General features: G+C 39.5%; 2 protein-coding genes across 9 annotated transcripts in view; one reads left to right on the top strand and one right to left on the bottom strand.

Annotated features, from left to right (window-relative positions):
* The window catches only part of ctnnd2b (catenin (cadherin-associated protein), delta 2b), a 160,999-nt gene extending 150,978 nt beyond the window's left edge, over positions 1-10,021 (top strand). For 5 of the 8 annotated variants that reach the window (XM_032566245.1, XM_032566243.1, XM_032566239.1 and 2 more), the window contains 3 exons: positions 4,270-4,398; positions 6,460-6,536; positions 7,526-7,789. In XM_032566245.1, coding sequence (XP_032422136.1) covers positions 4,270-4,398; positions 6,460-6,536; positions 7,526-7,789 — 470 coding nt within the window. Of the gene's footprint in view, positions 1-4,269; positions 4,399-6,459; positions 6,537-7,525 lie in introns of all 8 variants that reach the window. The other 3 variants (XM_032566244.1, XM_032566242.1, XM_032566246.1) reach the window with 1 other exon arrangement.
* Positions 10,022-11,700: 1,679 nt separating this feature from the next.
* ankrd33bb (ankyrin repeat domain 33Bb) lies at positions 11,701-27,552 on the bottom strand. Its single transcript, XM_032566249.1, has 5 exons — positions 24,027-27,552; positions 19,164-19,293; positions 16,756-16,896; positions 16,427-16,590; positions 11,701-16,330 (listed from the first exon to the last, which is right to left on the bottom strand). The coding sequence occupies exons 1-5, from the start codon at positions 24,522-24,524 to the stop codon at positions 15,674-15,676; spliced, it is 1,590 nt and encodes a 529-aa protein (XP_032422140.1). The 5' UTR covers positions 24,525-27,552; the 3' UTR covers positions 11,701-15,673.
* Positions 27,553-27,740: the final 188 nt, after the last annotated feature.

Here is a 27,740-nt window from a genome sequence, read left to right as displayed (position 1 = left end):
AGCTCCTGACAATGTTCATCATCTCTGATCTTTTCAGACTGCTCTCAGGCTGTGAAACCAAAGAGACAAACTTCAAGTTTAAAGTGTTTCTGTGTGCTAAATTTGCCTGGAAACGATGCCTGCAGACACAATCCGTACCCCTGAGATTGGACATTTTGTTTTGCTACAGCCACAAATTTTGAATCATTTTATTGAATTTGAAAGGAAAATTATGTGAAGGTTGTTTTATTGTTGTTTTTTTTTTTGTTGTGTTTGATTTTGTATGAGATTAAAATCTACAAAGTTCTGGTAAAGCTTTATTTGAAGGGGTGGGCATAAGACTGACAACTGTCATAAACATGGAGGAGTTCATGAAGGTTTTCGACTGCTGTCGTCAAGAGTAATTGGGTAAATAATGATACTTTTAATGCAGGTTTTAATCCAACTTTGCTTTAACCCTGTAAGTCCTAAATGGAGCTCTGGCGCTCTAACTAATCCAGCCAAATTTGCGGTGCTGTAACTCCGCCACACTTTGCGCTATGAAAAATTCCAACGGTTTCTGAAAGGGGAGACGTTGAGCTTTCCAGCCAATATCGGGTTATTACGGTAATTTCACCCCCGCTGTAGCAGGGAGTGAAATTAATCTGAGCGCCTCTCTTAATAGACGGTAAATTGCGAAAATAACTTGCTATTGAAAGTTCCAGTCGATGTGGATAAATGGGCAAATATATTTACTCACAGGACATTTAAAGAACTACGTAACATTGAAATGAGCAAAAATATCCAGGCGGACATTTTAAACTTGGGACATTAAGTGTTAAAAGTGTCATTATTTACAGAATGACACAATTTTGACACTTTCTATGCAACGTTTAATGCAACTTTGCATTAAAAATTGTATTATTTGGGGCGTGCTGTGGTGGCGCAGGGTGTTAGCACGCCCCACGTTTGGAGGCCTTAGTCCTTGACGCGGACGTTGCGGGTTCGACTCCCGGTCCCGACGACCTTTGCTGCATGTCTTCCCCCCTCTCCTCACCCTCCTTCCTGTCTGCCTACTGTACAAAAAAATACGAGCTACTAGCGCCGCAAAAACTCTTCGGAGAAAAAAAAAAGAAAAAAAAAAAAGTTATTATTTACCAAATAACAATTCATGACAACAGTCATGAACATTTCTGAAGTGATACCAAAGTTTTTTTTATATCCTCTAATAAGCCTCTCTGAGTCAATACTTTGTTGAATCGCTTTTTCTTGCTGTTAAATTTGAAATACTTTCACAGTTCTGCACGTTTTCCTCCAGATTCCCCTGCTGAAGAAAGACATCTCCACAGCATGATGCTGCCATTACTATATCTTACCATGGGAGATGGTGTGTTCAGGGTCAGTCTTCCACCATAAGCTGTAGCTTTTCACACGTACGCAAAAAATTTCAGACTTGGACTCGTCTGAGCAGCGCACCTCTTTCCACATAACTTTAGACTTACTTTCCAACAGCAGATTTCTCTGTGTTGTTTTTTTGTTTTTTTTCCTTGAACTTTTTATAAGCCATGTATGATTTTGGTTTTTAACTTCTAACCACGCTTTTCTGCCAAGATGAAACAAACACTTAGAGGAATTGTGGGGATTATTTAAAGCCAGAAAGCAACAATTACTACACTGCTACAGCAATAATATATAAATATTGTAGAATTTTCATGGATGCATATGTCATGGAGAAATATCTCCTTTGAAAAATGAAGGATTAAATTCTACTTTAATCTCAAGCACTGACCTAAATTTAAAGTGACAGGTAAAGCAGTCGGTTGTTTTCAAATATCTTTTCTGTTGTTTCACCAGATGTGCACGATGTTGGAAGAATTAAAACCACATATGGAACAAACCAGTCGTCAAAATAACGTTTTTAGTTATGAAAGTGAAAATCAAAGATGTCAACAATCACATTTTGACACGCAGAGAGAAAAGGAGACCATGTAGAGAGATGAAAAATGGCATGTCGCTGCGTACGTAGGATGAATGATCCCCCGCTGCTAAGATATTCCTGTCATCAAGGAAATCCAACTTTAAACGTACTTTTGTTTTGATCTGAAAATAAATTCAAGTTGATTCTCTCCTGATGGGAAGGAAAAACTGAGGCGGAGTTCAAATCCACATCACACTTTCCAGGTTTTTCTGTGCAAATAATATCCGCACTTCACGATGATGCAGCCTTTTGCAGTCTGTTGTAAAATCCCAATAACAAGAGAGACGAGGTTTGTGGTTGGGATGCCACAAAACGATCGAGTTGTATGACATCACATGACGTCACACACGCATAAAAAGGTGAAATCGGTCACCTGTAGAGTAAAGCGGAGCTGCTGCTAAAATCGACTATTTTTAAATCATCTTTTCAGGTGTCATGAGTCGATCTGTATTTAGAAACACTGTGCATTAATCTGAGCCTGTCGAGCAATAAAGTGACACAATGACTGAGACTTTGTGATCTGGAAGCTAATTTGAGCTTTTATTTTTTTTTGTCTCAGTTTACAAGCTTTCTGCAGATGGTCCTCCAAGCTCACAGAAAGCTACGAGTGTCTTTGTGTGTCGGCAGCTTTAGGAAAGAGAGAGCGCTCCAACTGACGGAGACCGACAGTCGAACTGCATCTGAGCATATGGATCAATGTTAACCGTATTAATGCATGCTGAAGACATGAAGTGGCATAAAGTGAAGCTGCTTTTATGTGCAAAGCTGCTGACAGCGGAGCGTACATTAGACCAAACCATGTGTTCATCACCATCCATCGGCTCTGAACCGATGGATGTTTTTCTGTGTGTCCTCGCCATAAAGTTTGAAAAAGATGGAAGAGATGACTCGGTGTTTACATAGCTGGGATCCAAAAAATAGGGGTTATATTAGTGACAACAAACTGACATACAGGCTACGAGGAATGTGTTGCGTTTGCACCCCCCGGTAAAGATTTAGAGGAGGGGGGGAAAAAATCATCTTTTATTACATCAACATAATGTCACACTGAAAAGAAGTCCAATGTTTAATTCAACTTTTCATTTATATTTGTAATTAACTTCTGTCCGTGCAAAAAAAATTTATTTTTTTTGTCTAATTTCTAGTGGAAATATTTTATAAAACTTGAAATAAGACAAACTGACAAATAACTTTTCAGCAAGATACAGGAGCTTGTTTTAGGTCAATAATTCCTTAGTATTAATGAAAAAGTACGAGTTCCACTGGCAAATTATTTCACTTAATACATGGGAACGTGTTGTTATAAGTGGGGAGGGAAGAAAAAAAAAAACGCCCTCTTTTCATTCATATTAAGGAATTATTGACAAGTTAGGTCTGTGATGCTGTGGGTCTGTTTCTCTTCCAAAGGAACTTGGAAACCCTCTTGGATTGTATGACATTGCGAACTTGGTTTTAAAAAAAGTGTATAAAAGGTTCCTCACTGGGTGTTTCAGTATAGACAGAAAAACAAAACATAATGGTTAATTCCAGATTGAAATGGTTCAGCGGACACAAAATCCATGACCGTCTTAAATCCAAATTTTATAGAGTATCAGTATCTGGTGAACGAAAAAGAAGAAAATGTACAACTCTGGATGATCTGCTCTGCCTGTTCGACCAGTAACTGTACCACTAGTTACTTTGTGGGAAACGTTTTATCCAATAACATGAGATTTTCCTCACCCTGGATAAGTTGTACTCAATGAACTCAAATGTACTTAAGTTAAAGTTTGTATTTTTTCAAAAACTTTCATTGTCGGATGATGCTTTTTGCCATGAAATCAGAATCTTTTAAAGGCGTTTAACACATCTCTGTCTACATCTGTATATTGTTTTAGAAACTTAAATTGATTCAACAAAGTAATGTACTGTATGACTCAAAACATATTTTGCTACAGGAATCGTTAAGAGAGGATCAATAATTTTGCATCTTGTGATCTTTTCGATCAGAAGATGAACATACGTACTCAAATGAAGGGTTGGGAATTTTCTTTACTTATGAATATGAGAACTTGCTGACTTTATGAAACATTTTACTTCATGGCTATTCGCCTGGATTTACCCGCTGCATTGGTCAGATCTCCGTTTGTTAGCTTAGATTAAAACCAAGTAAATCCAAGTGGCCAAGCTTACAAAGAAAGGAAGAAGTGCGAGTCGTGAGAGGTCTCCAGAATGTTTCATCCACACTTGTTGCTTCCTTTGTTCTCACCTCCTGATGTATATTGAAATAAAAGAGTAAATATATTCTGTGTGTGCATGTGTTGATTCTTTTGTTTGGTTTTTTTTGTGCGTAGTGAGTGCTCCCGCGTCCCCCAGAGAGATGATGGCATTGAAGGAGAGGAAGGCAGACTACGAGTCTACCGGCAATGCCAGTTTCCATGGCAACAAGGGCGAGCACACGTCCCGGAAGGACGCCATGACGGGTAGGGATCCCATCTTGTATATCTGTCACTGTTTCCCCCGTGAGGTTAAAGGCTTTAGGAAGAAAGTCGGCCTACGTGTGTCTGTCGGTTTGCCTGTGTGCAGCAAAGTTTGAGCATTTTCTGGGTGATTGGTTTTGAAACCAGCAGGTTGGAGAATCGGCTCTGACTATACATCTGTGCTCTGACTGAAGCTCCAGGCAAAGGAGGGCGAGCTAAGCTAAGCTTTCTGCAAAGACATCTTTACTTTACATCTACACAATAAAACCATTTGGACTCCAAACTGAAACTTATCTTATTTCTGAGAGAGTAACATGATAATATTGTGTAATTTATCAGTCATATAGATCCATCCATCTATTTGTCAATCTCTCTTCCATTCGTTACCTGAATGACTCTTGCTAGGCCTGTCACGGCAACAAATCTGGCTGGACGATAAATTGTCCCAGAAATTATCGCAATAAACGATAATATTGTTGTTTTGTGAATGTCATGGTAACGCCGTAATAATGCAAGAACGCATTTTCAAAGATCGGTAAACTTTAAATTCTGATGAACACTTGACACTAAAACTGGAAGACATTTTCAATAACCAAAATAGTTTAAAAATACAACCAGAAACAACAAGTAAAACAAATTATGAAGTCTGTAAACAAACTTGTCCTTCAAGCAAAGGGCTAGGTGAGACCAAAGCAACAGACTGAAGACTTTTGTCATCAGGAGAGAAAAACAAAATATCATGCAAATGGAAATGATTGAGCTTGTTTTAGTTCATCATGCAAATAATTGAGCTGCTGTTTATTATGACTGGCCTAATTCTTGCCGCACGTTTAAAAAACACCTGGATGTTTTCTTTATCTTCCTCAATGTTTCGATTTTCAGCCATAGATTAGAACATCTAAAGGTTAATAGCAAATGACTTTAAACTACAAGCATAATTGATCAGCAATGCACAATCTGACATTGGTAAGATATACACAAACCAAATTATGAACAAACATAAAAACTTCTTCAGCTTCTGCTGATTGATTGATTCTGCAATATTATTATTGAACTGATTAAGTTCTGTTATCCATGATCATGAGACCTTTCCTGAAGAAAATGGCGACGAAGAGAAAAGGGCCTTGAGTTCACTCTCTGGACACCCGTTCATGTCGACCTTCACTGCAGGCATCACAAAGGATTTCTCCCATCTGAGTAAACCGGGGAGTTTCTCTCTCACACACACACTCAGGATTACAGGCCCACAGCAAGCAGACAGTGTAACAGCCTCAGCGCTTCAGCTCTCTGTTGAAGGAGCCTCGACTCGTGGCCCTTAACGGTGGCTTGGGTTAGTTGAGTCGAGGTTTCCTGGTGTTTATCGAGGGAACAAAGTCTCTAAGGATTCGCGCAGGAAAATCCCCTGTGAGGAGACGACAAACAGGTGGAACCTGTGTGTACAGCACGTTCTAAAACACACATCTGGCATTTCAAAGTCTTTCTACAGGGTGGCCACGCATCCTTAAAAAAGCCTTAAATTCAAGTATGTAAAGTCAAGGCTATACAATGTCTTAAATTCTTTGTTTTTTAAAGTAAGTAGGCCTGAAATACATTAATTACAAGTCTTAAGTTTTGTTTTGACAGGACTATTTATCTTTTTTTTTTCTCCTCTACGAACTATTCTGTCAGTCAAAATGTGGACATCTACATTAAATGCGACTCTGAACGGGTGAGGCTACCAGCCTTGCTAGCTAGATGCAGTAGCTAGCTAACTTGCTAAGTTCCAGTTTATCTCTAGTTGGCTGGATGAAGTGTGACGTTGCTGTGGAGATATGGGTCGTAAATTCCATTCGTAATGGTCTTAACATCTTAAATTTGAGTTGGTGAAACCAGCAGAAACCCTGTTCTTCCATCCCCAGATGGGTGAATGGGAGACGGCATGGAGGGTTCTCCATTAAGTCCAGAGTGACAACAGAACCAAAGACATGCTTTTCACACAAGGCGCTTGTATAAGAACATTAAACTCAAAATTTCCTACTTGTTTTGTGCCATTGTCGCTCAAACATCTCCCCCTGGTGCCTCCAGGTCAGATCACAGGTGGATCTTCAACCCTGCACAGAGGAGCCTATGTGTCCCCTACTGATGATCTGAAGTATAACCAGGTAAGACGAGTCTTTTTGTTTCGGAAGCTCTCGTCAATTCGACAGCAGAATACAAAAATTAGGTACGATTCGTTTAGAAGGATTGTAAGCAGAGCGCTTCCTCTCATGAAAAACCAAACTGTTGGGATATAATAATTTATTTATCCATGAAGCGTGGTGATGGTGATGCAGTGTTAACTTTATCTTGCTTATCAGCTTAGGTTGGTCAATGTTATGTGCCAGAACATTAACAAGCCAGTGCATAAACAGACGTCTTCAAGCCAAGGTTGCATATTGCAGTCCTCAAGAGTTTCTAATTCTTTCTCTTACTTTATCAGGCCTGCACTATAAAGAGGCAACATTACTTATTACCGTGATTCTTTATAGGACTGCAGTTTGCAGCAGTTTCTTTTTAATTGCTTCTCATTGAGTTAGTTTAATTTGTTTGTTAGTAGTAAAAAAAATTAAAGAAAAGTTGTGTCATTAGGAGATTGTAAAAGCTGGTGGGGGGGGGGGGGGCAAAAGTCTTTTTTCATTTTTTATGTTAGCAGTTTGCTTGAGGAAATCTGGATCAAAGCCACAAAGTGTGCAAAAGTATCAGTGCCTGTCAAACTTTTGTCATCATGCAACATCTTAAAGATTTGATGTATTGACTTGAGTTTTATGTAATAGCTCAACAAAAAGTAACGCATAACAGTGAAACAGAAGCACAATGATGTGTGGTTTTAAGGTTTTATTCAAATGCAAACCTGAAAAACTTCAGTCCATTTAGATTCACCCCTCTTTCCTCTGATAGCCAACTGGAAGAGAACTAATTACTAGAGTCTGCTTAAGCTAACAGGTAAAGAGAACCTCCATCAGGTTGGATCATGTTTTGGGAAGGCATCATCAACGGTTGTGTGCGCCACAATCTTTTCCTGTACAGAAGAGTGCCAAGAAGAGAGCAACAGGAACCTCTGTTTGCAGGACAAACTGCTTCCTCTCACGACTGACCTTTGGTTTCTTTCCAGGTCTCTTCCCAAGGCTTACCATCAGAGCCCTATCCTCCTTTCCAGAACCCCCCGCCACCGGACAGCAGCAACTACGAGGACCAGGCCTTCTATGACAGCCAGGTCCACCCGGGAGGCCGTCCCCCGCAGGGCGACCTCAATATGCACCTACAGGGACTAAAGTCCACTGGCAACTATGTAGACTTCTACTCGGCCTCCAGACCCTACAGCGAGCTCAACTATGAGACCAGCCACTACCCAGCCTCACCGGACTCTTGGGTCTGAAGGGACACGAGGAACGGAGGAGGACAAGACGAATGACGGGGAGAAGGAGGGACGGTTGATGTTTGGAGTTCAAGCTGAGAGGACATTTTGCCTCCCTCCTCTCCCTCTCCCCTGTAGTTTCTGAGTAGCATTATAGATAGCAAGACAAAGGAGGAAGAGGAGGACGGAGTAGTAGAACGGAGACATTGGGACAGCACACTCCTTTCAGAGACGTCTGAGGACGGCACGAGAGGGGGCCGACGGGAAGAAGAGCTGCCACGCATGTGCATGCACACCACCAATCGGACACATTTTGTTCATGTGTTGCGTTTCTGATCAACAAGTGTTTTCAAAGAGTGCTCAGCTCAGCAGGAAGACCTCGTACCCCTGAGGGACGAGACAGACGTGAGGAGAGAGTCTGAATGTACAGGGTACAGGGAGGGAGAAGAGAAAGGGAGGAAGGTTTGGGTCGGCGATTGCTTTGGGGATCGGAAGGACGGCGGCGGGAGAGGGACACGGTGAAAGTGGTCGTCTGTAAATATGTGCTATAGCAACACGGCTTGTAGTAACGTGAAGCACAAGAGGCAGAGCTGTCAGACGTTTAGTATGTCACTCGTACTTTTAGTTTGGGCTTCAGCGAGGTGTCTCCTTCTCTGGGCTGACGAACGGGAAACATTTTGATGGTTTTGGTTTTTTTGTCCGTTTCTTTCTACTTTTTTAAATTTCCGTGTATAGTCTTTGATGTCCCACTGTACGTTGACGCAGATGCATTGTGTACTGTACATTGCACTATTTCTCATGTTCTTTTCTGGCCTTTTTAGTTTGTTGTTTTGTTTTATATTTCTTTTTGCCACTGGGTCAGCCTCACCTGATAACCTGGCATCACACGGAATAGCCGCGCTTCAAATCTCACACCACAGTCGTCTGTTCGTCGCTAATGTGAAACACTGGAGATGAACTGCTGGGTCACGGTGCTCCTTTCACTGCCCTGCTGTTAGCAGACGGTACCGCTGCCAGGAATAGCCGGAGAGAGAGAGAGAGACTGACACGCCATTCCTTCTCTGCTCGCTTTCGCTTTTCTAGGCTAGCTTTTGCGCTTCGACGTCGCAAATCCCCGCTCTTTGTCGTTTAGGGGAAGAGCCTTCCTCAGAACGACTCGTCACCCGTTGTTGTATATAACCGTGCCAAACAAGCGTGATAACGTCCCCTCGGCTTAACGGAGTGCGTCAAAGGGTCCAAGTTCAGCTGAACAGCCTCTCGGTTCAGACTATGCTAGTTTGTACATGCTTTGTTTTTATGTTGTTTTTTTTAACTGTGTTATACTGAAATTAAAATTGTCTAACTTGCACCAACAAGAAGAAAAACCCCCACACACACACACACACAAAAAATAAAGTAAAAAAAAAAAAAAAGTAAAACCCCACTGAGGGACAGCGGGGCCCCGGCAGAGCTTCACTCGCTCCGATGTTGTACAAAATTAGTTGATTTCTGTGTTGTAAAATAGTCAATGTTTGAAGTACAAAACAAAGAAGAAAAACAAACTTTTCTGAGAGATGGGTGGCAGTTCTAATTTCATGGTAGACAAATCTGTTAATAGAGTACGGATATATATTATATAAATGCAAATATATACTTTTTATGTGCAGATGTGGATGTCACTTATAGCAGCAACAGTAACGGGAAAAGACTTGTTAAAACAAACAAACAAACAAAAAAAAACAACAGCTACATGTAGGCATTTTGTTCACATCTTCTTTTCTTGTCAACACACTAAATTGTCAGCTTTGTGTAGTAACGTTGTTGCTATGTGGAGGAGAGCAGCCCAGGCGCCAGGGATCTACGTTGTCGCTGATTCAAGCCAACAAGGTGCTACATTTGTTGAGTATTACCAACGTGTCGGTGTTTTAACAGTGCACAAACCATCTCCGGATTACTCTGGGTGTCTACACGGCCTTGCTAGAGTATTCACACTGCTTGGACTTTTCTTTAATGCTTGTTGTGCCGCGCAACACAAACTCCAGTGGACTTGAATTGGATTCCGCTGGATAGATGGGTTGTGAGTGAGAAGAAAAGAAATCCATCTTGTTTTTTTTTTTTTTTTTTTACTTAAATAAAATCTGGAAAGCGTGGCAGACATTTGCATTTACAGTCAACACACTGCAAAATAAAAACAACAAAATTTTAAAAAGTGTTTTTTCCCCTAGTTTCTGGTGGAAATATCTTGGAAAAGTTGCAAATGGCAAAAAAAAAACATTACAAGTAACTTTTCAGCAAGACAGAAGCTTGTTTTAAGTCAATAATTCCTTAATATTGATTTTTTTTAAAAGTACTAGTTCCTCTGGCAGATTATTTTACTTATTACATGGGGAAATGTAATAAGTAAAAATCTACCAGTGGAGATGGGACGTTTTCATCAATATTGAGCAATTATTGACTTAAAACAAGCTTCTATTTCTTGCTAAGAAGTTATTTGTAAAGTTGCTTTGCCATATTTCACGTTTTCTAGGCTATCGCACTAGCAACTTGACAAAAAGTACTTGGTAAGATTTTGATTCTTTTGCGCTGCACTTTGTAGGAAAGCCGTCAAAACCAGCTTTTGCCATTTAGACACTGGAAGTTTTGCTCATTATTTGCAAAGGAGCTGGTCTGACAACGCCATAAAACCCCCACAGCGTCTACACTTAACAAAGGTCACAGATGGAAATCAACTGTGAACAGCAATTTTCAGGTTTTGCCACATATATAGTACAGACCAAACGTTTGGACACACCTTCTAATTCAATGGGTTTTCTTTATTTTCATGACTATTTATAAGGCAAGAAATCCCACTTATTAACCTGACAGGGCAGGTTGACCTATGAAGTGAAAACCATTTCAGGTGACTACCTCTTGAAGCTCATCAAGAAAATGCAGAGTGTGTGCAAAGCAGCAATCACAGCAAAAGGTTGCTACTTTGAAGAAACTAGAATATAAGGGGTATTTTCAGTTGTTTTACACTTTTTTGTTTAGTGCATATTTCAACATGTGTTATTCATAGTTTTGATGCCTTCAGTGTGAATCTACAATGTCAATAGTCATGAAAATAAAGGAAACTCATTGAATTAAAAGGTGTGTCCAAACTTTTGGTCTGTACTGTACTTGATTGGTTTTACGTCTGGACTTTGACTGGGCCATGTTAATACATGAAAATGTGAAACCATTCATGGTTTCCCTTTGTTATTAAAAAGAAAAAAAAAAGCTGGGTTGAACTGAAGCAAGTTGTATTTGAAGGATTGTTGCGTTGCTGGAAGGTGAAGGCATGACGTGTCACCACCGTGTTTCACACAGTGGGGGTTTTTTTCTTCACTTATTTACCAAAACATTCAGTACTGCTTCAATTTCTCTGACCAGAGCAGGATTTGATTTGGGGTTAATCAAAGCAAAGTGGGCTGAAAAATGTTCTTCCGCTTTAGCAACAAACTATGAATCCTGATAAATCACACTGGGGCTTGTAGTTATATGAAGAAAATTTTTTGCAAAAAAAAAAGAGTCAAAGTATGTGAGTACTCTAACAATGCACTTTTTATAAGATGACCTCCTCATGTCAAAGTGAAAAACTTGCATCCCATGAATGCATGAGTATATTTTTTTGTCATCAAGTGACAAAAGGCTGCGTTGAATCAGCTGACCGGCAGACCCTGGCCCCGCCCTACCCACTGCTCTTTTATTAGTCCTAGAGGTCATCTTCCAATGCTTAAAACGCCACACAGAACGAAGCTGTTCCCCCCCCTACACACACACACACACACACTGGATGATCAACAGATGTGCCGTATTTGTTAGTGAGCATCTGGAAACTGACGTTATGTATGTCTTTTGTGATCCTTAGGCAGAAAACCTGACTTATAACGGAGATGCAATGTCAGTGACCTTTTTTTATTTTCTTTTTCTTTTTTTTTTTGTTGCTAGACCAAATGTGTTTTAAAAAGACAATTGTGAATCTTTCTATTGCCTCAAACAGATTGCAACTGCTCCAAAAAAATATAAATGGACCACTGAAGAACCTCTGATTGTTCGAGTTGTTTTTTTGTTTTGTTTTTTTCTGCAGCAAAAGTGCTTCTTTGTTGTTTTAAATCATATTTGAGAATTGAGCCAGACGTCCTCCCTGCCGGTGAGGCTGATAACTGCAGATGTGGCGCTGATTGGCAGCAGTCAGAAACACCTGCTGGCTCGTATCGATCGCCTTCACTCAGGCACAGTCTGGCTCGTGTTTCCCTCTGGCCGTGGTGACAGTTCCGGTAAATGGGTCAAAAACAAGATGTGGACTTTTAAAACCAGTGTGCGCTGTACGCTGGCGCGCTGACAATTCCTTTTAAGAAGAAAAAAAGCGCCATTGCTAAGAACTTAATTGTTTGACTACCTTCTCTTGCAATAATCCAATCAGCCAATCCCATGGCGGCAGTACGTCATAGCAGATACAATCTGCTATCACAGATAAGGTGCGCGTGAAATGATCATCCAAACGCATAAAGAATTTTCTTAGCTTTGTTGTCGAACATTATTCTCCAACCATCTTTGAACTTTTTGTTTTGGTTGTACAGATACTAATATTTAATTATTATTTTTTTTGTTGTTCAATCAACTTTGAGCCTTTAAGTTGGTTTCATTAAACACCACTCCTGACCTGAAGCGTCCAACATGCAAGAAACTAATCGCCAGCAGATGAAAAATAATAAAAGATGTTTGTCATTTGAGTTGAAATGAGTTCATTTCTAATTATGGCGTTTGTGGACAGCTTATCTCAGTCCTGCAGGCAACCAGACTGCTGACCTGTAAAGGGTCATGACTGCTCTCTGGTGGCCAAGAGGGAAACTGCACTACAGGTCAGGATGGCAGCCATTTTAGTCTCGCAGGTCCATTCTGCTTGACTCTTCCCAGATGGCACTGCAGAACCAGTCTGTTACACCATCGCTGGTGCTTTATTTGAAGCACACACGATCACCAGATTCTCAAGAGGTTTTCACGTTTCATTTCTTTCTAGTCGAAGTTAAAAACCACTTTCTATCAATGCAGACTAAATCTGAGACGTTTTAAACATACTGGCCTCTTTCGTGTACTTTACATTGGACTCTTGACTCCTCTTTTTCGTGGCTTTTGTGCTAAAAATAATTGTTTAAAGAAGAGAAATCAAAAGTTTATCATCAAAAACAACAAAGAAGTTAATTGTATCTATAGACAGGTCCTTACTGTGTGTTATGTCTGCTGCTTTGCCCAAGGTATATGCAAACATAGCTGGCTAGTTGGAGGACTGAACCTCTCACACACAATATTGATCTTAAAACTCCTGCAGATTTTTAGTTTGATACATAAATAAAAGGATATTTGATTTGGTCATTAAACGTTGCAGCAGCCTGCCACAGTTTGCAGTGTCAACGTTCACTATAACCATAAAAAAAAAAACCATTTTTAAAGCGGAAAACTGTCAATAATATGACAGCAAATTTTAGAATGGTGCATTAATATTAAAATATCTTGTGTCATGAGAAACTAAACAGCTAATTGCTAAAACCTAATGGGAAAAAAACTTAATTGTCTTAGAAACACAAAAAAGATGCGCATGTCATCCACTTTCACTGGTTTTTATTATTAGTTCAAAAATTCATATATGTTTTGTTGATATTCTGAAGGAATTTTATATTCAGAGACAAACTCAAAAGGTAGAAAAATGCAACAGCTAGGATAATAAGTATATCATAAGGCAAGGGACTGTGATATAAGTGAAAGTTATTAATTGATTTTGGCATGTGAAGTAGGTCTCGCGCTATTCTTGTTTTGTTTACATTCAGTGCCATCAAGTTTTCTTTTTCTTTTCATATGTTTAATACAACATATGAGAAATATATAATTGTATTTTTTTATAATTGAAAATGTTAATAATTTGTTTTTTTTATTTGTACCTTTCAATATAAAGATCTAACGTAGGTATTAGAGCCTTGCAATGTCTTGTAAAAAAAGGAAAAACAATTTGAATGTAGGACTCAAGCTTCAACATTAGATGTAGTCAGCACTTTATTTTTAGCATTATTTAAAGAAAAGCTGCATTAATTTGGAAGCTAACTCTTTTTTTTCCAAATGTTTGATAGCATTTGGGAAAAATGCTACCATCAACGTGTAATATTATTCCCAAGTCTGAGCTCTGATTTCCAAGACAAAAACAGCATCGGTTTTTAGTAATGAGGCCACATATTTAGCATAATTGTTTGGCCAAACTGACATTAACTGCATCGCTAACTTGGATGCTAACTGTCTTCTTTATGAACAAAAACTAGCTTAACAAATGGTAACGTGTAGTGTATAAAATAACTGAAAAACTGTTTCAGTAAATGGGCATTTCTAAGAAATTTTGTAGAACTGTTAATGATTTGTAGCATTATTTTCCACAACTTATTAATATGACTTAGAAACCCCCTGATGCACTCCAGCATTTTGAAACCTGAAAATAGAAATTCAACAGCAAAACCCAAAGAGATTTAACATAGAAGAAGCACTCAGTCTAGTGTTAGTTTAGTATATTATACACTATATACTGTGCAGGTAGATTTGTATGCTGTCTTTTTTAGCTCAGTGTTGTTTTTGTTAAAAGAGCATTATATTTTCATTATCAAAAATAACTGTCATATTAAATGGGCACTTCTAGAAAAAGAAAAAAAACTTCTTTTTTTTAAGCCATAGCTACTTTTTCCACTGATTAATGTAATTGTTTTTAGCCCCAGCATTTTGAAAGCTAAAGGCGTTTTGGTATTTGCTGTACTTTGTAACAAAACAGAAACAAATGGACAGAAGTGAACTGCTGAGCTTTACTGCTATTGCTAGCTAGCTGGAATAGCATGTCTAGTTTAAACTGCAACGTTAGCTTAGATACTATCATTAAAATTTTTTAAAAAGCAGAAAAAATAAATAAATAATTTCTCCGTATTTAAAGGACCCTAAAACATACAATCCTGGAGCTACAATGTTTTGGAATTAGGCTGCACTCATTTTTCACTGCACCTCTATTTTTGCTTCATTTCGCCCAGTTTAGCTCCTTTGAAGCAAAAACGGCTAATGATAGCTTTAATATGGCACAACTCGCCGAGCCGGCAGCCTGCAGACAGGAAACTGTACCGTGATATCTTTAAAAGTCAGCATGTCAGAGTGAAGAACTAAGCTGTTTATTTTTGGCTCTGCCTTTCAGCTTCTTCACAAAGCCCCAACAAAGCCGCTGTGAGCTAGCTCTTCAACTCGACTCTGAAACGCTGCTTAGCTGCTCCTCGTCCTTAAACATACTCTGCAGCAGTGAAGAAGGATCTTTTGTCTTGTTTTGTCGTCCTGCTGTACGCTCCATAGTCTCAACTTCCTTTATTTCATTAGGTTGTGTTCAAAATTCTCACTATCTTTTATCTATCTGGCCGGTTGTAAGATGACTTCTTACTTGTGAGCCTATTCCTCTAGGCTTTTGTCTCCAAATCTAAGTGAAAACTGACTCTACCAAATAAGTTTTTTGTTAGCACTTGTCATTTTGCTGTTTGCCACTGGAGTCTTTCCACGTAAGCATGACACGATGTAGCGAAATAACAAAAAGAAAGTTGTCGCGAATGTGGTGAAATAAGTTGTCTGATCTCTCCAACAATACCTGATTCCCCTAAGTCACGTTTATTTTTTTTTTCTTCTGCTCCCTCATCTGCCCATTCCCATTACAAATTACACCTCTCAAGGGAAGTGTGCAAATTCAAGTAGAAACAAGGCAAAGCAGCATCAGTGATCTGAACAAGCAGAAACAACACTTGCAGTTAAATTCACATTAAAGGTTCAGATTTGCTAAGGCTGGGACGCTGTGCTTGGTGCCCGCTTTGCCACAAGACACTTTTCATGTCCTCCTTCGATCCTTCACCTCCTTCTTAGCGCAGATAGCATTCGTTGCCTCTCCTCTTCCTGCCTCCTCTCTATTTTCTTCATCTTGTAATCCCATTTTGGGATCTGGAGCTGGTTGTCGTTGCCATTCCTGCTGGACGTTTCCGGTACGAAGCTCGGAGGCGGGGCTTTGCAGAGAGTGACCTTTGGCACCACGATGCCTGGCCGCACGCTGCTTCTCCTCAGCATGTTGAGCGGCAGGAGGCTGGCTCGTCTGATGGCCACCGTGGACGCTGCCGCCACGTCGCTGAGCAGCTGGGGCTGCAGGCTTGCCCGTCTGTCCCTTACTTTGGGGATGAGGAGGACCCTTGAGTTCTGGAAAAGCCTCTTGTAGTTGTTCAACCTGTCGGGACCCAGGCGTTTGAGTTCCGCCACCCGTTGCCGCCTCAGGATCTCCTGCACGGCGTGCCGGCGCTTTCCGACACACGGCGGGCTGCCCGGGCAGACGGTGTGGCACGCCGTGGCCATGAAGGGACTGGAGATGCCTGTGGTTATCCTCACCATGTGTTCAAGGACACCATCGTTCACAGGGTTTACCTTGTTGTTGAAGTGGAACCTATAAGGGCAGCTAGAGATGAGTTTCATCAAGCGCTGACAGAATGTCTGTGGATTTTGTGCGTTCCACACGAGTTCCTGCAAAAGAACAGTTTTTAATTTTGAAAAAATATTTGAACAAGTACCAATCAGTGCATTTGATACTCAAACTTAAATCAATCGTGATGCATTAACCTCTAACAATGGCCACTCTAGGGGGAAGGAGTCGCAGAACTGCTCGGCGCAAGGCTTTGATATAAGCCGAAGCATCAAATCTGCCGTCTCGTATCGTCCGGTGAAGAGAGCCCACTCTCTGGGGGTCATTCTCCGTCCATAGTCCCGAGCCTGGATATCACTTCCTACGTAGAGACATATTTTGGTGATTTCAGGTGTCTGACTAAGGCACAAATTGACATACCCTCTGCACAAACAAATGAATTCAGTCTACGCGACCCTACGATCATGTTTCCTACCAGACCACATGAAAATCGGATTCATTGAGAAGTGATAACTTCACAACTTGCCTGCCAGCATAAGGGCTCTGACACACTCAAGCCTCCCCTGCATTGCAGCTTTCATCAACGCCGTGAAACCGTGACAGTTCCTCCTCTCGATATCCAAACCGGGGAAGTAGTTCAACAAGTAGTTGGAGATAAACACGTGACCTGTGAACCACAGAGAAAGAAACACACCGTGCATTACAAAGCACTGTGCTAGTTTTCTCAAGCATCTGTCCACGTAACATGGTATTGGAATAATCATCACAAAGCAATGCCTAATTGTAGAATGAGAGTAAAATAATACAAGGTTTTCAAAACTACAAATGGTGGTTTTCATTTGTGCTTAACTCACTTTGGTACCTTAACCAAAATCAAGTGACACCAACTGCCCTCAGAAGTTACCATGGCTGGTCTGTGAAACCGCACGGGTTTTCTACAACGTACTGGTTGAAAGAAATCATTTTAAATCTAATTTTGTCAGGTGTAAGAATGATTTCAAGCTTTCCTGGAAGCACAAGGCAAAATCTAGAGGAAAACCAAGCAGAGGCCGGTATTCTCCTTTAAGGAGAACAGCTAGCTAGCCAAACGGTACAGCAAGAATATCCATCGAAGGATTTTCATATGTTAGGATGTGAGTCTTCTAGGAAGCTAAAGATAAAGAGAGATTTTTTTTTTTTTTTTGTCAAAACTTAAATTCTTAGCATACTTAAAGTTCAACAACAGAATTGCTTCCCCATAAAAAAAAAGATCAGTTTTGAAGTGGTCTCTGCCAAAACCTGTGGAGTCAAAGTTAGACTGTTTTTGAGAGGAGTTGCTGAATTTGGATCGACTTCAAGAACTCCTGTAAAATTGTTTGGGGAAGAAAGCCAAGGTGAAGAAGACGCAGAGCGGAAACCGAATCCAAAGGTATATGACCAGACCATTTGCTAAATCGTTAAAGCGGTTTGTTATTGATTTTTCTTTATTTCTTTTTTTTTAACCAACATGGATATTATAGAGTTGTGATACAATTTGTGTCATTCAAGCGTCAGAAAAGCTTGCCACTTCCCAGGGAAACGTTCATTGGTAGCAAAAACAGACCCAGGCTTGGATATTTATCACGAACAATGTTTCAACCAGTCAAGTTCACAAGGCTAAAGTCGAAGCATGCCACACAAATTTGTTGGCAATTCTGATTGGAAGACTAATGATGCTTGAACTTCATCATGGCCCTGAGCTGAAATCCCATGCTATATCTGGAAAAATACTTTTTTTTTTTTTTGGCAGTCTGCTCTTGCAGCATGATGGAGCCTTTAGTGTTGAGAGTATTTTCTTTTCTTCTTCCTTTCTTTTTTTTATGAAAGGGGATCAATACTTCTTCTAACGAAGCAGAAAATGAAAAACAAGTCCTGGACTATTTATCACCGACTCCAGAAAGCTATTTGTCATCATTAGGTGATAAGAGACCGGGGCCCCGTGTCTGCCACATCTGGCTGAGCCACTGTGAAATTACAGATGATGCTCCTCTGTTATGACAAACACACTTTGAGGCAATAAGCCTCATAATCTTCCACGAGGTTTTAAACTGGGCATACAGCTAATGACAACACATTATCGTCATTGTCTGCTATTGTAAATTATTCTTAAACAGTTTGCCTTAACTTTTAACTTTTAATCAGATAGCAGCTGCTGTGTTAGAAGGTCGAAGTTGGCTTTCAAAGCTGAAAAATGCACTAAAATGTGTTTATTGACCACTTTGTCAAGTATAATAACACTGAATATTGCATAATCTGAACACTTTAGACTGACTGCTGGTTACTATGCTCACATATACTGAAATACTGCCATTTAAATCGTAGGCTATCTTGTAATTTGTGTTGTATATCAAGTGCAGCAACACTGGGAACAGCTACTGTACCTAGATGTGAGACACTTACTGTACTTTACAGTAATACTATAAAGGTTAAAATGATCACTGCTCAATATTTCTCCACTTTTTGTGTCATTGTAAGTCTCACAACTACTTCCATGCATTTATTGGCAACCATTAATCGACGCAGCCACGGTGGGTGTAAAAAGTGAGTCTTGGCGAGCTTCCAGATTTTTGTGATGCAAAAATAAGACCATGATATTTCCTCTCAAAACTTGTTCCACCCAAAAAAATAAACAAATCTGTTTAAAGGGAAAACAAACAAACAAAAAATAAAATACTTGGTGGCCTGAAGCTGTTTGTAAAAATCACATGGTGAGAATGTTGAAGGGATTCCTGGTTCCAAGTTTTAATCTTGCAGAACAGAATAGCACTTCAGTAAAAACAGACATTTATCCAAAGTGTTTTCTTTATTTTCTTCCCCCAAAAGTATACAAAAAGTAAGTATCAGTTCTAACAGAAGAACAGTGTTAGACGGAAATGAAACAAAGCTCTGTGTGGTAATCAGCTAAGCTGCGTTTACCTGCTTGAGCCGCAATAATAAGGGCAGTGTTGCCCTCGTTGTCCTGCCAGTTCACATCCAGGTAGGGACACTGAGAGAGGGCCATGACCACGTCCACGTAACCATGGTAGCACGCAGCAATGAGGCCAGACTGTAACACACACACACACACGCACACACACACACACACAAAATGATTAGCAGGAAACTGATTTGTTTTCTTCTTTGAATTAGGATCTTTAAAAATATTCATGTGGTTCGTTGAGGCGAAACGTAATGTTTTCTAACTTTAATGAAAACTATTTTCCAATGCTGGCAAAAAAGAAAAAGAGTTAAACTAACTGACCTTCACACCATTTTATGGCTTTATTTGAAAAAAGAGAAATAGCCAAGTTGGATACCAGAAATGGTTTTTTTTTATGCTGATGTAACAACTGATATAAAAAATAGGACTTCATGTAAATTTACCCACAGTCCAGTGGTGGTTTCGTGCTCGTCTAGTTGCCTTGGCCGAGTTCCTCACTCAGACTCCTGTTACAGTGGTTATAATATTCATACTTCAGTGCACAGATCTGCGCTGATTCCAAACTGGACTGGACATGTAAATAAAATAATTAAAATGTGAAAGAAATACCTTCTTCTCCTACTTTCATCGCTTTTGTTCGGCGATCAAACGTTGTTAAGTTCTACTGTCCTGGGCGGTAAACCATATGAACAAATCATGGTTTACATACTGTTAAAAAAAAAGTGTTAAGAAATGTGTTTTGTTTTTTTTCCCCCTTGTTCTGCTCTCCAAATAGACCCCGTTCTCATATTGTGAGTAATGAAAACAGAAAAAGTGTAAACGAACATATTTTCATCAATTATTTCTGTTTGTACTGGAAAAGAGAACCCCAACACAGAGGTCTATAAATCATGCAGTTTGGTTTTTGGATAAAAAAAAAAAAAATAAATAAAACAGCTGGAGGCTGCTAATCAAAACTGACATTGTTTAAAAGAACTAATGTTGGACACCCAGGAGGTCCATCTGGCTGTGATAAAACAAAGACAGCAGATGGCGTCCAGCTTGCCATCATTTACAATATGAAAATAAATCAATAAAATTGTATTTGATAATGTCTCCTGCTTTACTTGAAAAGGCAGAGTTCAGCGACCACCTCTGGAGTAAAACAAGCCCACAAAAGACTTATTTTAACACTTCTAGATAAGCGATACAAACCTGGGTCTGCCAAATCTTCCCACAGCCCCACGGTCAGTGCAAGCGTCTTTCTGTCCCTGTCCATCGGCACACAGCGTCTTTTACCCGGCACCAAGGTCAGTGTCTTCAGTGAGCTCTTTAAAAGCTGAGCCCTCGACGCAAGCTGTTTCTTTACGTTGACACTGAGCAGTTTACGCTCTCCATCTGCCCAGAAGGCTTAAAGTCCTCCCTCCAGAACCGGCTTTCTGCAGTTTTGCCTCCTTCTGTTTGGCTCTCGGTTAAATCTCACATCACCGTCACTGGGGGTTTTCTACTCTTCCATCACGTATCAAAACATTACCTCACTTTTACGGTCTGTGAATTGAACTTATAACTTGCATCACTTATGTCTTGGCTATGTCTGCTGAAAAAGATGAAGTTTCCTTCTTTAGAGGCTGGTTTAGAATTTATAATACTCCCATCCATTTTCTACAGCCGGTTAATGCTTGAAGTGTGAGGAAAAGGTCAGCAGAGACAAGAGAGTTTGCACAAAATGCTGAAGCATATATGACTGGTTTATTTTCCCCCTCTCTTTTTCATTTTTGCTTCCTTCAATCTGTGGTTTGTAGCATTTTGGGCAATGTCATTCGTATCCGGTGTAAACAATATATGTTGCAACTAATCACAGTAACTGTATTTACGAATATTATTGCCATGAGAAGATTTTGCAGTATTGTGTAGCATTTCTATAAACTTCCGGAGTGAGCCAGAGAACGCGGAGAAAACTGTGAACTGTTTGGAATCTCGTTGCCTTTACGCCTGGCTCAATTCTTCATGGCATAGATACGCATAAAAATTCTTGGGGAGATTTTTCAGAGATTTCGGCCCATTTTCGCAATCAAGCATCACGCAGTGGCTACATAACGGTTGGCTACGTGTGTATCACACTAATCTAAAGTCCTATCACATTCAAAAAGAGCTCTGTTGAAATACGTTCTTGGGATTGGGTTACAGAAAACTCATGGTGCATCAATCCGCCGGAAGTAGCCATCAGTAGATGGACACACTGTGGTCAAGAAGGGATTGACATGGTCAGCAATGGTATTAAGGGAGCCGGTGACAATTAAATGAGGCTTAATCAATGCTAATGGGCTCAAAGTGTACCAGGATACACCACCACCATTCTCAACCACTGAAACGGCAGAACAGGACTTTTTTGTACATGTGAATCTGACCCTCCTATCTGAATCACTGACATTTCATTGGATATATACAGTATATATATATATATATGCTAGCTTGAATTTCTTGTTTTCAGCTGACAGAGAAGGCACCCAGGGTGATTAAGTTTGTTGTTCATTCAGAGATGGATGATCATACAAACGGACTAATTACAAACAAAAAATCTAAATGTTCAAATTTACTGACATAGTGGAGTAACAAACATCTATCTTCTTTAAAGCCAACGTTAATTTATTACTGGGAAACATTCAAAAGCTCTTCTTGAAAAGGGAAGGGCTTTATAATTGAAAATTAAAAACGTGAATTCAAAAATTAAAAATTCACAAGAAAAGGCTTGTGTATATGAGTATGTGGGGTGAAGCTGTGGGATGAGTTCAGCAGCAGTTTAAAACGTCATTTAAGAAGCTGGTCATCACTATCACAGTTATTATCAATGTTATTGTTACTACTTAATGAGGTTGTAACAATAACCGCATTATGGTATATTGATTTAGAAAAGAAAATTATGCTTGCTCATAATGGCATGAAATTATGAATGCACTGTACTAGTTATAGATTTAGAGTTACGGAAAATTACTAAGAAAAGTGTTAAAACTAAGTCAATATGGGTAGTAATTTATTGGATGATGCTATAGATGTAAGAGAGTTGGGTGTAAAAAATAAGTTTGTACTTCTATCCACTTCTTTGAACATCTAAATATACTTTAACCTTTCAGTGATTCTGGAGAAGTGGGAGAAAATGGGTTTAAATTTTTCCAAAAATTGTTTTAATTATTCCTCAAGCTTATGTATTCAAATATGACAAATAATGTTTTGGAAATGTAAAGATGCCAAGGTGCAGGCTCCCAGTTGCAACATTTGAAAATTACATTTTTAATGGACCTGACCCAGAACTTTGTCATCACCATCTGACAAAAATAAATATAAAATTATTTTTTAATGACCCTATTAGTGATATTTTTTTTACTCAGTTTTACAGACAAATGCTTCTCAAGAATCAAAAGAAATATAATTTAACACAAAAACAACATAAAGTCCATCAGACGGAGTTGACACAGAACTGAAGTTGGTGACGAACTAGTGAGTAAAAAGAAAAGCATGATACATGTGAAGTAATGCCATGTATGTAAAATATATTAAAATGAATTAACTGCACATTTAAATGAGATTTGTCAACACCATCACTGAAAGAGTCACACTGAAATTTATATGACGTTATTCTGAAGGAGGCCATATTGTAGCTCATCAGGTCCATGAAATCTTTACAATATACTAAAATTAAGCGTTTAGTTCACAAAATTTCATCACAATTTTGTAAATTGTCAGTTATGGTGTTGACACATCATGGTTGTTATGAGCAACTTAGGAATAAAACGGAAGAAAAACTGAATAACATAAGCTAACCAGCGCTGCCTAGCCCTGTTAGCAAAGGAAGAGAAAGGAAGAGGTCATGGGGTCCTCAGAAGTTCTGATGCCCTCCGATAATGCCTGATTTTTTTTTTTTTTTTTACATTCTTTTTTAGTCTGACGGTGTTGACAAAAACTTGGGACAAATTTCAATTTAGTTGGAAAATATATAAAAATGATTTTTAATTAAATTTAGTGACACTTTTATAATTATTTATTTAAATACTTATACTTAATTGTCATAATACATTATCTTAGTATTCCTTTATTTGTTTTAAACTATTATAATGTATTGAGTTCTGCTTCAGGACAAGGGATTTTAAAAACACCATCCACCTACTACAATGTTTAAAATAAAAAATATTCAGCAAACACCAGGAAAACATACATTGCTCACATGGCCCAGGTTAGTTTAGTAAGATATTTGAAAAAAAAAAAAAGTTGTGTATATTTTATTCAAATTTTGTGCTTTAGCCATAGGACCTGTTTTGTCCCTCTTCTCAAGAATCACTGCTTTATTCTTTTATTACGGTTTGTTCAATAAGGTCAAACTCAACTGAAGTCAACCCTATCAGTCTTTCCATTTCCCTCTGACATCAATATGCTGCTCAATACATGTTTTTTAAGACCACGTGAACCTGAAGATCCCAAAGTGAGACAATTAGGTCAAGGAGAAACACTAAGGTTATAGTGGGTTTATTTAACAACTCGGGTGGTATGTGGCCGTCTGGGTTACTGATATAATGCAAATCCTCAAACAGTTTTATCTGAGGAAGCTTTAGCTTGAGAAGTGAAAAATCTATTAGAACAAAAGAGCATTCTGGTTCCTTTCTGAAAAGGGTTAAAGTGACATACACAGTCTACACAGGAGGCCTCCAACTCCAGTCCTCACAAGCTAATTGTCCTACAACTTTGAGTTGCATCCCTTGATGGTATGCTGATATGACTGAGGCATGCTGAAACAGAGCTTGGTCTAAAGGTCCAGGACAGTAGCTCTTAAGGACTGGAGTTAGCAGAAAATAAAGAAAATGTAAAAGGTACTGAACCCAGACACCTACTCTTCTGTTCCGGTCGGTCTCCTTTACCTCTTCTTCAGTCACTCCTTGTCTGATCATAATCTTTACTATGATGGGGTTGTTGTTGCAGCAGGCCTTAAAGAAGGAGATCGGTTCGGGGGTTTCCAGGCGGTAGAGGGAACGGTTAATTTGGGCGATAACTGAATCGTCTAGGGGATAGAAGGAGTCTTCTGTGGTGATGCTGTGGGTGTCCGAACGATCCGGTAGGGAGTCGAAGTCCAGTTCCTCAAACTCTTGATAGATATCGTCCTCATCCTCCCAGTAGTTTCGTGTGTAATCAACTTCAGCCTCTTCATTAGCATCATCTTCTGAAACCGCACACTCAACTCCATCTTCATCAACCTTGCAGATGGACATAAGGGGTGCATCCCGAGCCAAGATGTTGGCTTTACTCTTAGTCTTGCCGAGGGCAACTCCTCCAGCAAATCCATTCTCTTTGACCTTTGAATCTTTACCTTGTTCCTCTGTTATTAACACCATTTAAAGCATCCCCAGGCCCGCTTACCTTTTGAAATTCATGTGGGGCGCCAACAAAAGCCTTTACAGAACCCAGAGTTTACATCCAACAGCCCATGGCATCGTAGTTTCTCATCCTGTGAAAGCACGCTCTAAAAGTTGACTTCTAAAAGTCTCACATGCAAAGAACTAAAAGAAGTGAGAAAAAAGACACGGGGAACTTGGCACTCCATCGAGAATCCTCCAACATCTTATTAGAATTCCTGTGAACTCAGGATTCAACAGAACTTTGCGACTCTTTGGCAAAGATTTGATCATATGCATGATCTGAGGCAGTCACTGTGGGTAGTCCATTAGTGGCCAAAAAGAGTCAATGACAACAAACTGTACTTGCCGTTCTTCTCTAATGACTTGTCAGTGACACATTTTTTAAATAAATGAAGCTTCAAAGGTCGAAGATTATCCATGAGTTTCAGAACACAGACAAGCCACGGCTGTCCTCTGTGTGGCTTTTGACAGTGTCCCTGTAAGTCCCGTCTTTCACATTCTTCGCTCCTCGCACTGGAAAAATTCCTAGATTCTTGTGGTGCAATTCCAAAAACTCGAATGAGAAGAAGCCGACGATGGTGAGCAACTAATCCCGTGTTTCCCTGTAGGGGAGCACTTGGCTGTCTGATGGCCAGCAATGGGATGAAAGGGATTCTGTTGAACTGCTTCTTGGTAATCCATTTAGTCTCTCTCTCTGTCTCTCTCTCTCTGACCTAAAACTGACTGAGTCAAACACAAGGTTGAAATAATAAAAGAAAAAAACCTCTCTTGAATTCGGAGACATTTTGGAGGAAATCTTTTTTTCCCCACGGTGCCTAAAGGGAGCTCTTGTTAAAAGATATGTTTGTTTTTTTTTACATTTGCCATCTTGGTTTGACACAAATATGCCTATCAGTGAATTGTCATTAGTTTAACTAAGCTGACTCAACCCCCTCTTTCTTTTATCTCCTGCTGCACTTAACACAACCATCTTAAATTGGATTTCCAACCCACGTGACCTCATCGGTATATAGGCTACAGTGGAAAACCTGGGAGCAATCCAAACTTTAGCCATGCCACCTTTTTCAAAAAATGACTTCTGAGTCGAATTCACCTCTGCCACTTAGTAAACGAAAGAGATTCTTGACAAAGAGGATAAGTATCAGAAACGATCAGAAAGACACATGTGGCATATTTAGCTCTCTGGTCAAATAAAGGTCCCAAAGAAATCCAGACCTGTCATGACAGCAGGTTGTGATGAGGGACTAAAATGGAGGAAGAAGCGGTGAACCTTTAAATGAAAATCCAACAAGTGGAGAAAAAGCCCAACAGAGAAAACAAAAACAACAACAACAACTGGAAAGGCGTTGAGCAGCATACCAGGAGGAACTTACAAGGAATGGGAAAAGAAACGGCTTCCAAAAAGAATGGGGTGGTGACTACTGGATGACATTAGGCTGCAGCCGTAGGGAAAGCAGCAAGCTGGTAAAACCATGAGTTAAATGAAATACAGGGGAAGTGGAGCACAGAAGAAAGTAACTAAATGGAGCATGACTGAACACAAGTGTTGTGGCAAGACAAGAGTGACAAAACAGTCATGAACAGGTGGAAGAGGGAGCAGGACATAATTATCTCACAATGCACAAGAAAAACAGCAACTATAGGGTCTACAAAGGGGTAGAATAACACAATTCAAGACTCTAGGCACTATGCACACCACTGCATCTCGCCAATTATTGAGCCCTGATTGGTGCCTTCGAAGATAAGATATGGTTTTAACCTTATAAGAGAAACCGCTCTCTAAAATGTGGAACAATTCCTTTAATTTGATATGAGGCAAAAAGGGAACTTAGTCTATGAGTTGAAATGGTCCCTACATGGCTGTGCGAAGTAGAGTAGGAAGTGAGATGAATGAGTTAAAAATAATACATGGGGAAAGTTTAACATTTATGTATACAAGCCTGTTTTTATACCCAACATGTGATATGATAGAAAGTTGCTGTTTAGGTTTAGTATAACTAGTCACATAATATGTAATGAATCCATATCACATGTGCTAACCCTGGTTTTTTACAGCAGAGCAGGAGAAACTCTTCTTGACACCCCGCTAATCTGACCAGAGCTCCTTAAGGAGCCACAGATGCTTACTCCACAATTTGATCGTCATGACAACACAGATCCCGTTGTGCTCCTGAAAAACGGAGAACGGGAGGGAAAACATTTGGTTTGGCATGGCATGGGAACGCTGACGTTAGCTGCATATGCTCCTAATCTGTGCTTGGACTAACTGTTGAGGCTGTGCTTTGGCTCCACGGTAATTGGATTCAAGAGAAATAACTCCACATCCTGGAGTTGTTTCCTGGAGCTGCAGCAGAAATGGCTGCACGTTAAGAGCCAGGCTGTTATTAAACACGGAAAATCACAGCGTGTTTTATTTGATGACGAAAAACTGACAGGAAGCATCGCAACGCTCATATATCCCTGTGGCACACCTGTAGCAACAGAGTTAAAAGCTTCTCTTTACTCTAAAAAAATTTTTTGAGTAGTTTCTGAAAATATTTAGAGGGAAAATGTAATCTGCAGCAAGGTAGACAATTTAGATATTCCTTCTTCTGAATAGGGCTTCCTACAGAACAATTTCTACTTAAGTTGTTGGGATCAGGTCAAATCTTTGGGGATCCCTCAGGGCAACATTGTTGGACCACTTTTCTTTGTATATTTTGCTAAAGATTTACAAAATGTGTTGCACATATGTTTTAAGTCCAAGTTTCCTAATTCTTGACCATCTATTGGTAATCAATATATTTAGACCCTTTAAGCCCTGTCGTTTATGTAAAACCAGAAAACTTTGAATATAATGCTAGCTACACCAGAAGTTTGATTTAGTATATTTCAATATTTTGTCACCTATAAAAATCCTAAAAACTGTCCAATACATTACAATACTTTTATCTTCAAAAAATAAACACGACCATATTATACAGTTGGTGCTTGTAGGTTGTCCATCATGACTTGAATGTTTAAGTTGTTGTTTTTTTGTAGCCAGTGCATCTTTTCTTGTGGCAAATTAATAACTTCCAAAAATGAATACTTTTTAAATGTATATATATAATTTGGCGTTTTAGTGGCCAGTTTAACTTTTTTTTAAATATGGGATTCCAAAATAAGTTTGTCAAGCTAACATTGGTATTTATCCGAAAAAATAAACTCATC

The sequence above is a fragment of the Xiphophorus hellerii genome, chromosome 6 (assembly GCF_003331165.1).
Source record: "Xiphophorus hellerii strain 12219 chromosome 6, Xiphophorus_hellerii-4.1, whole genome shotgun sequence".
NCBI lineage: Eukaryota > Metazoa > Chordata > Actinopteri > Cyprinodontiformes > Poeciliidae > Xiphophorus > Xiphophorus hellerii.
The sequence above is the reverse complement of the archived record's forward strand: the minus strand, read 5'-3'. Positions and strand labels throughout refer to the sequence as shown.

Excerpts from the sequence above, each read along its gene's own strand:
- ankrd33bb (XM_032566249.1), bottom strand. The coding sequence starts at position 24,524 with ATGGTGTTAATAACAGAGGAACAAGGTAAAGATTCAAAGGTCAAAGAG. Across the intron at positions 19,294-24,026 it reads AGACCGACCGGAACAGAAGA|TCTGGCCTCATTGCTGCGTG; the intron begins GTAGGTGTCTGG and ends TGTGTGTTACAG. Across the intron at positions 16,897-19,163 it reads TATTATTGCGGCTCAAGCAG|GTCACGTGTTTATCTCCAAC; the intron begins GTAAACGCAGCT and ends TGTGGTTCACAG.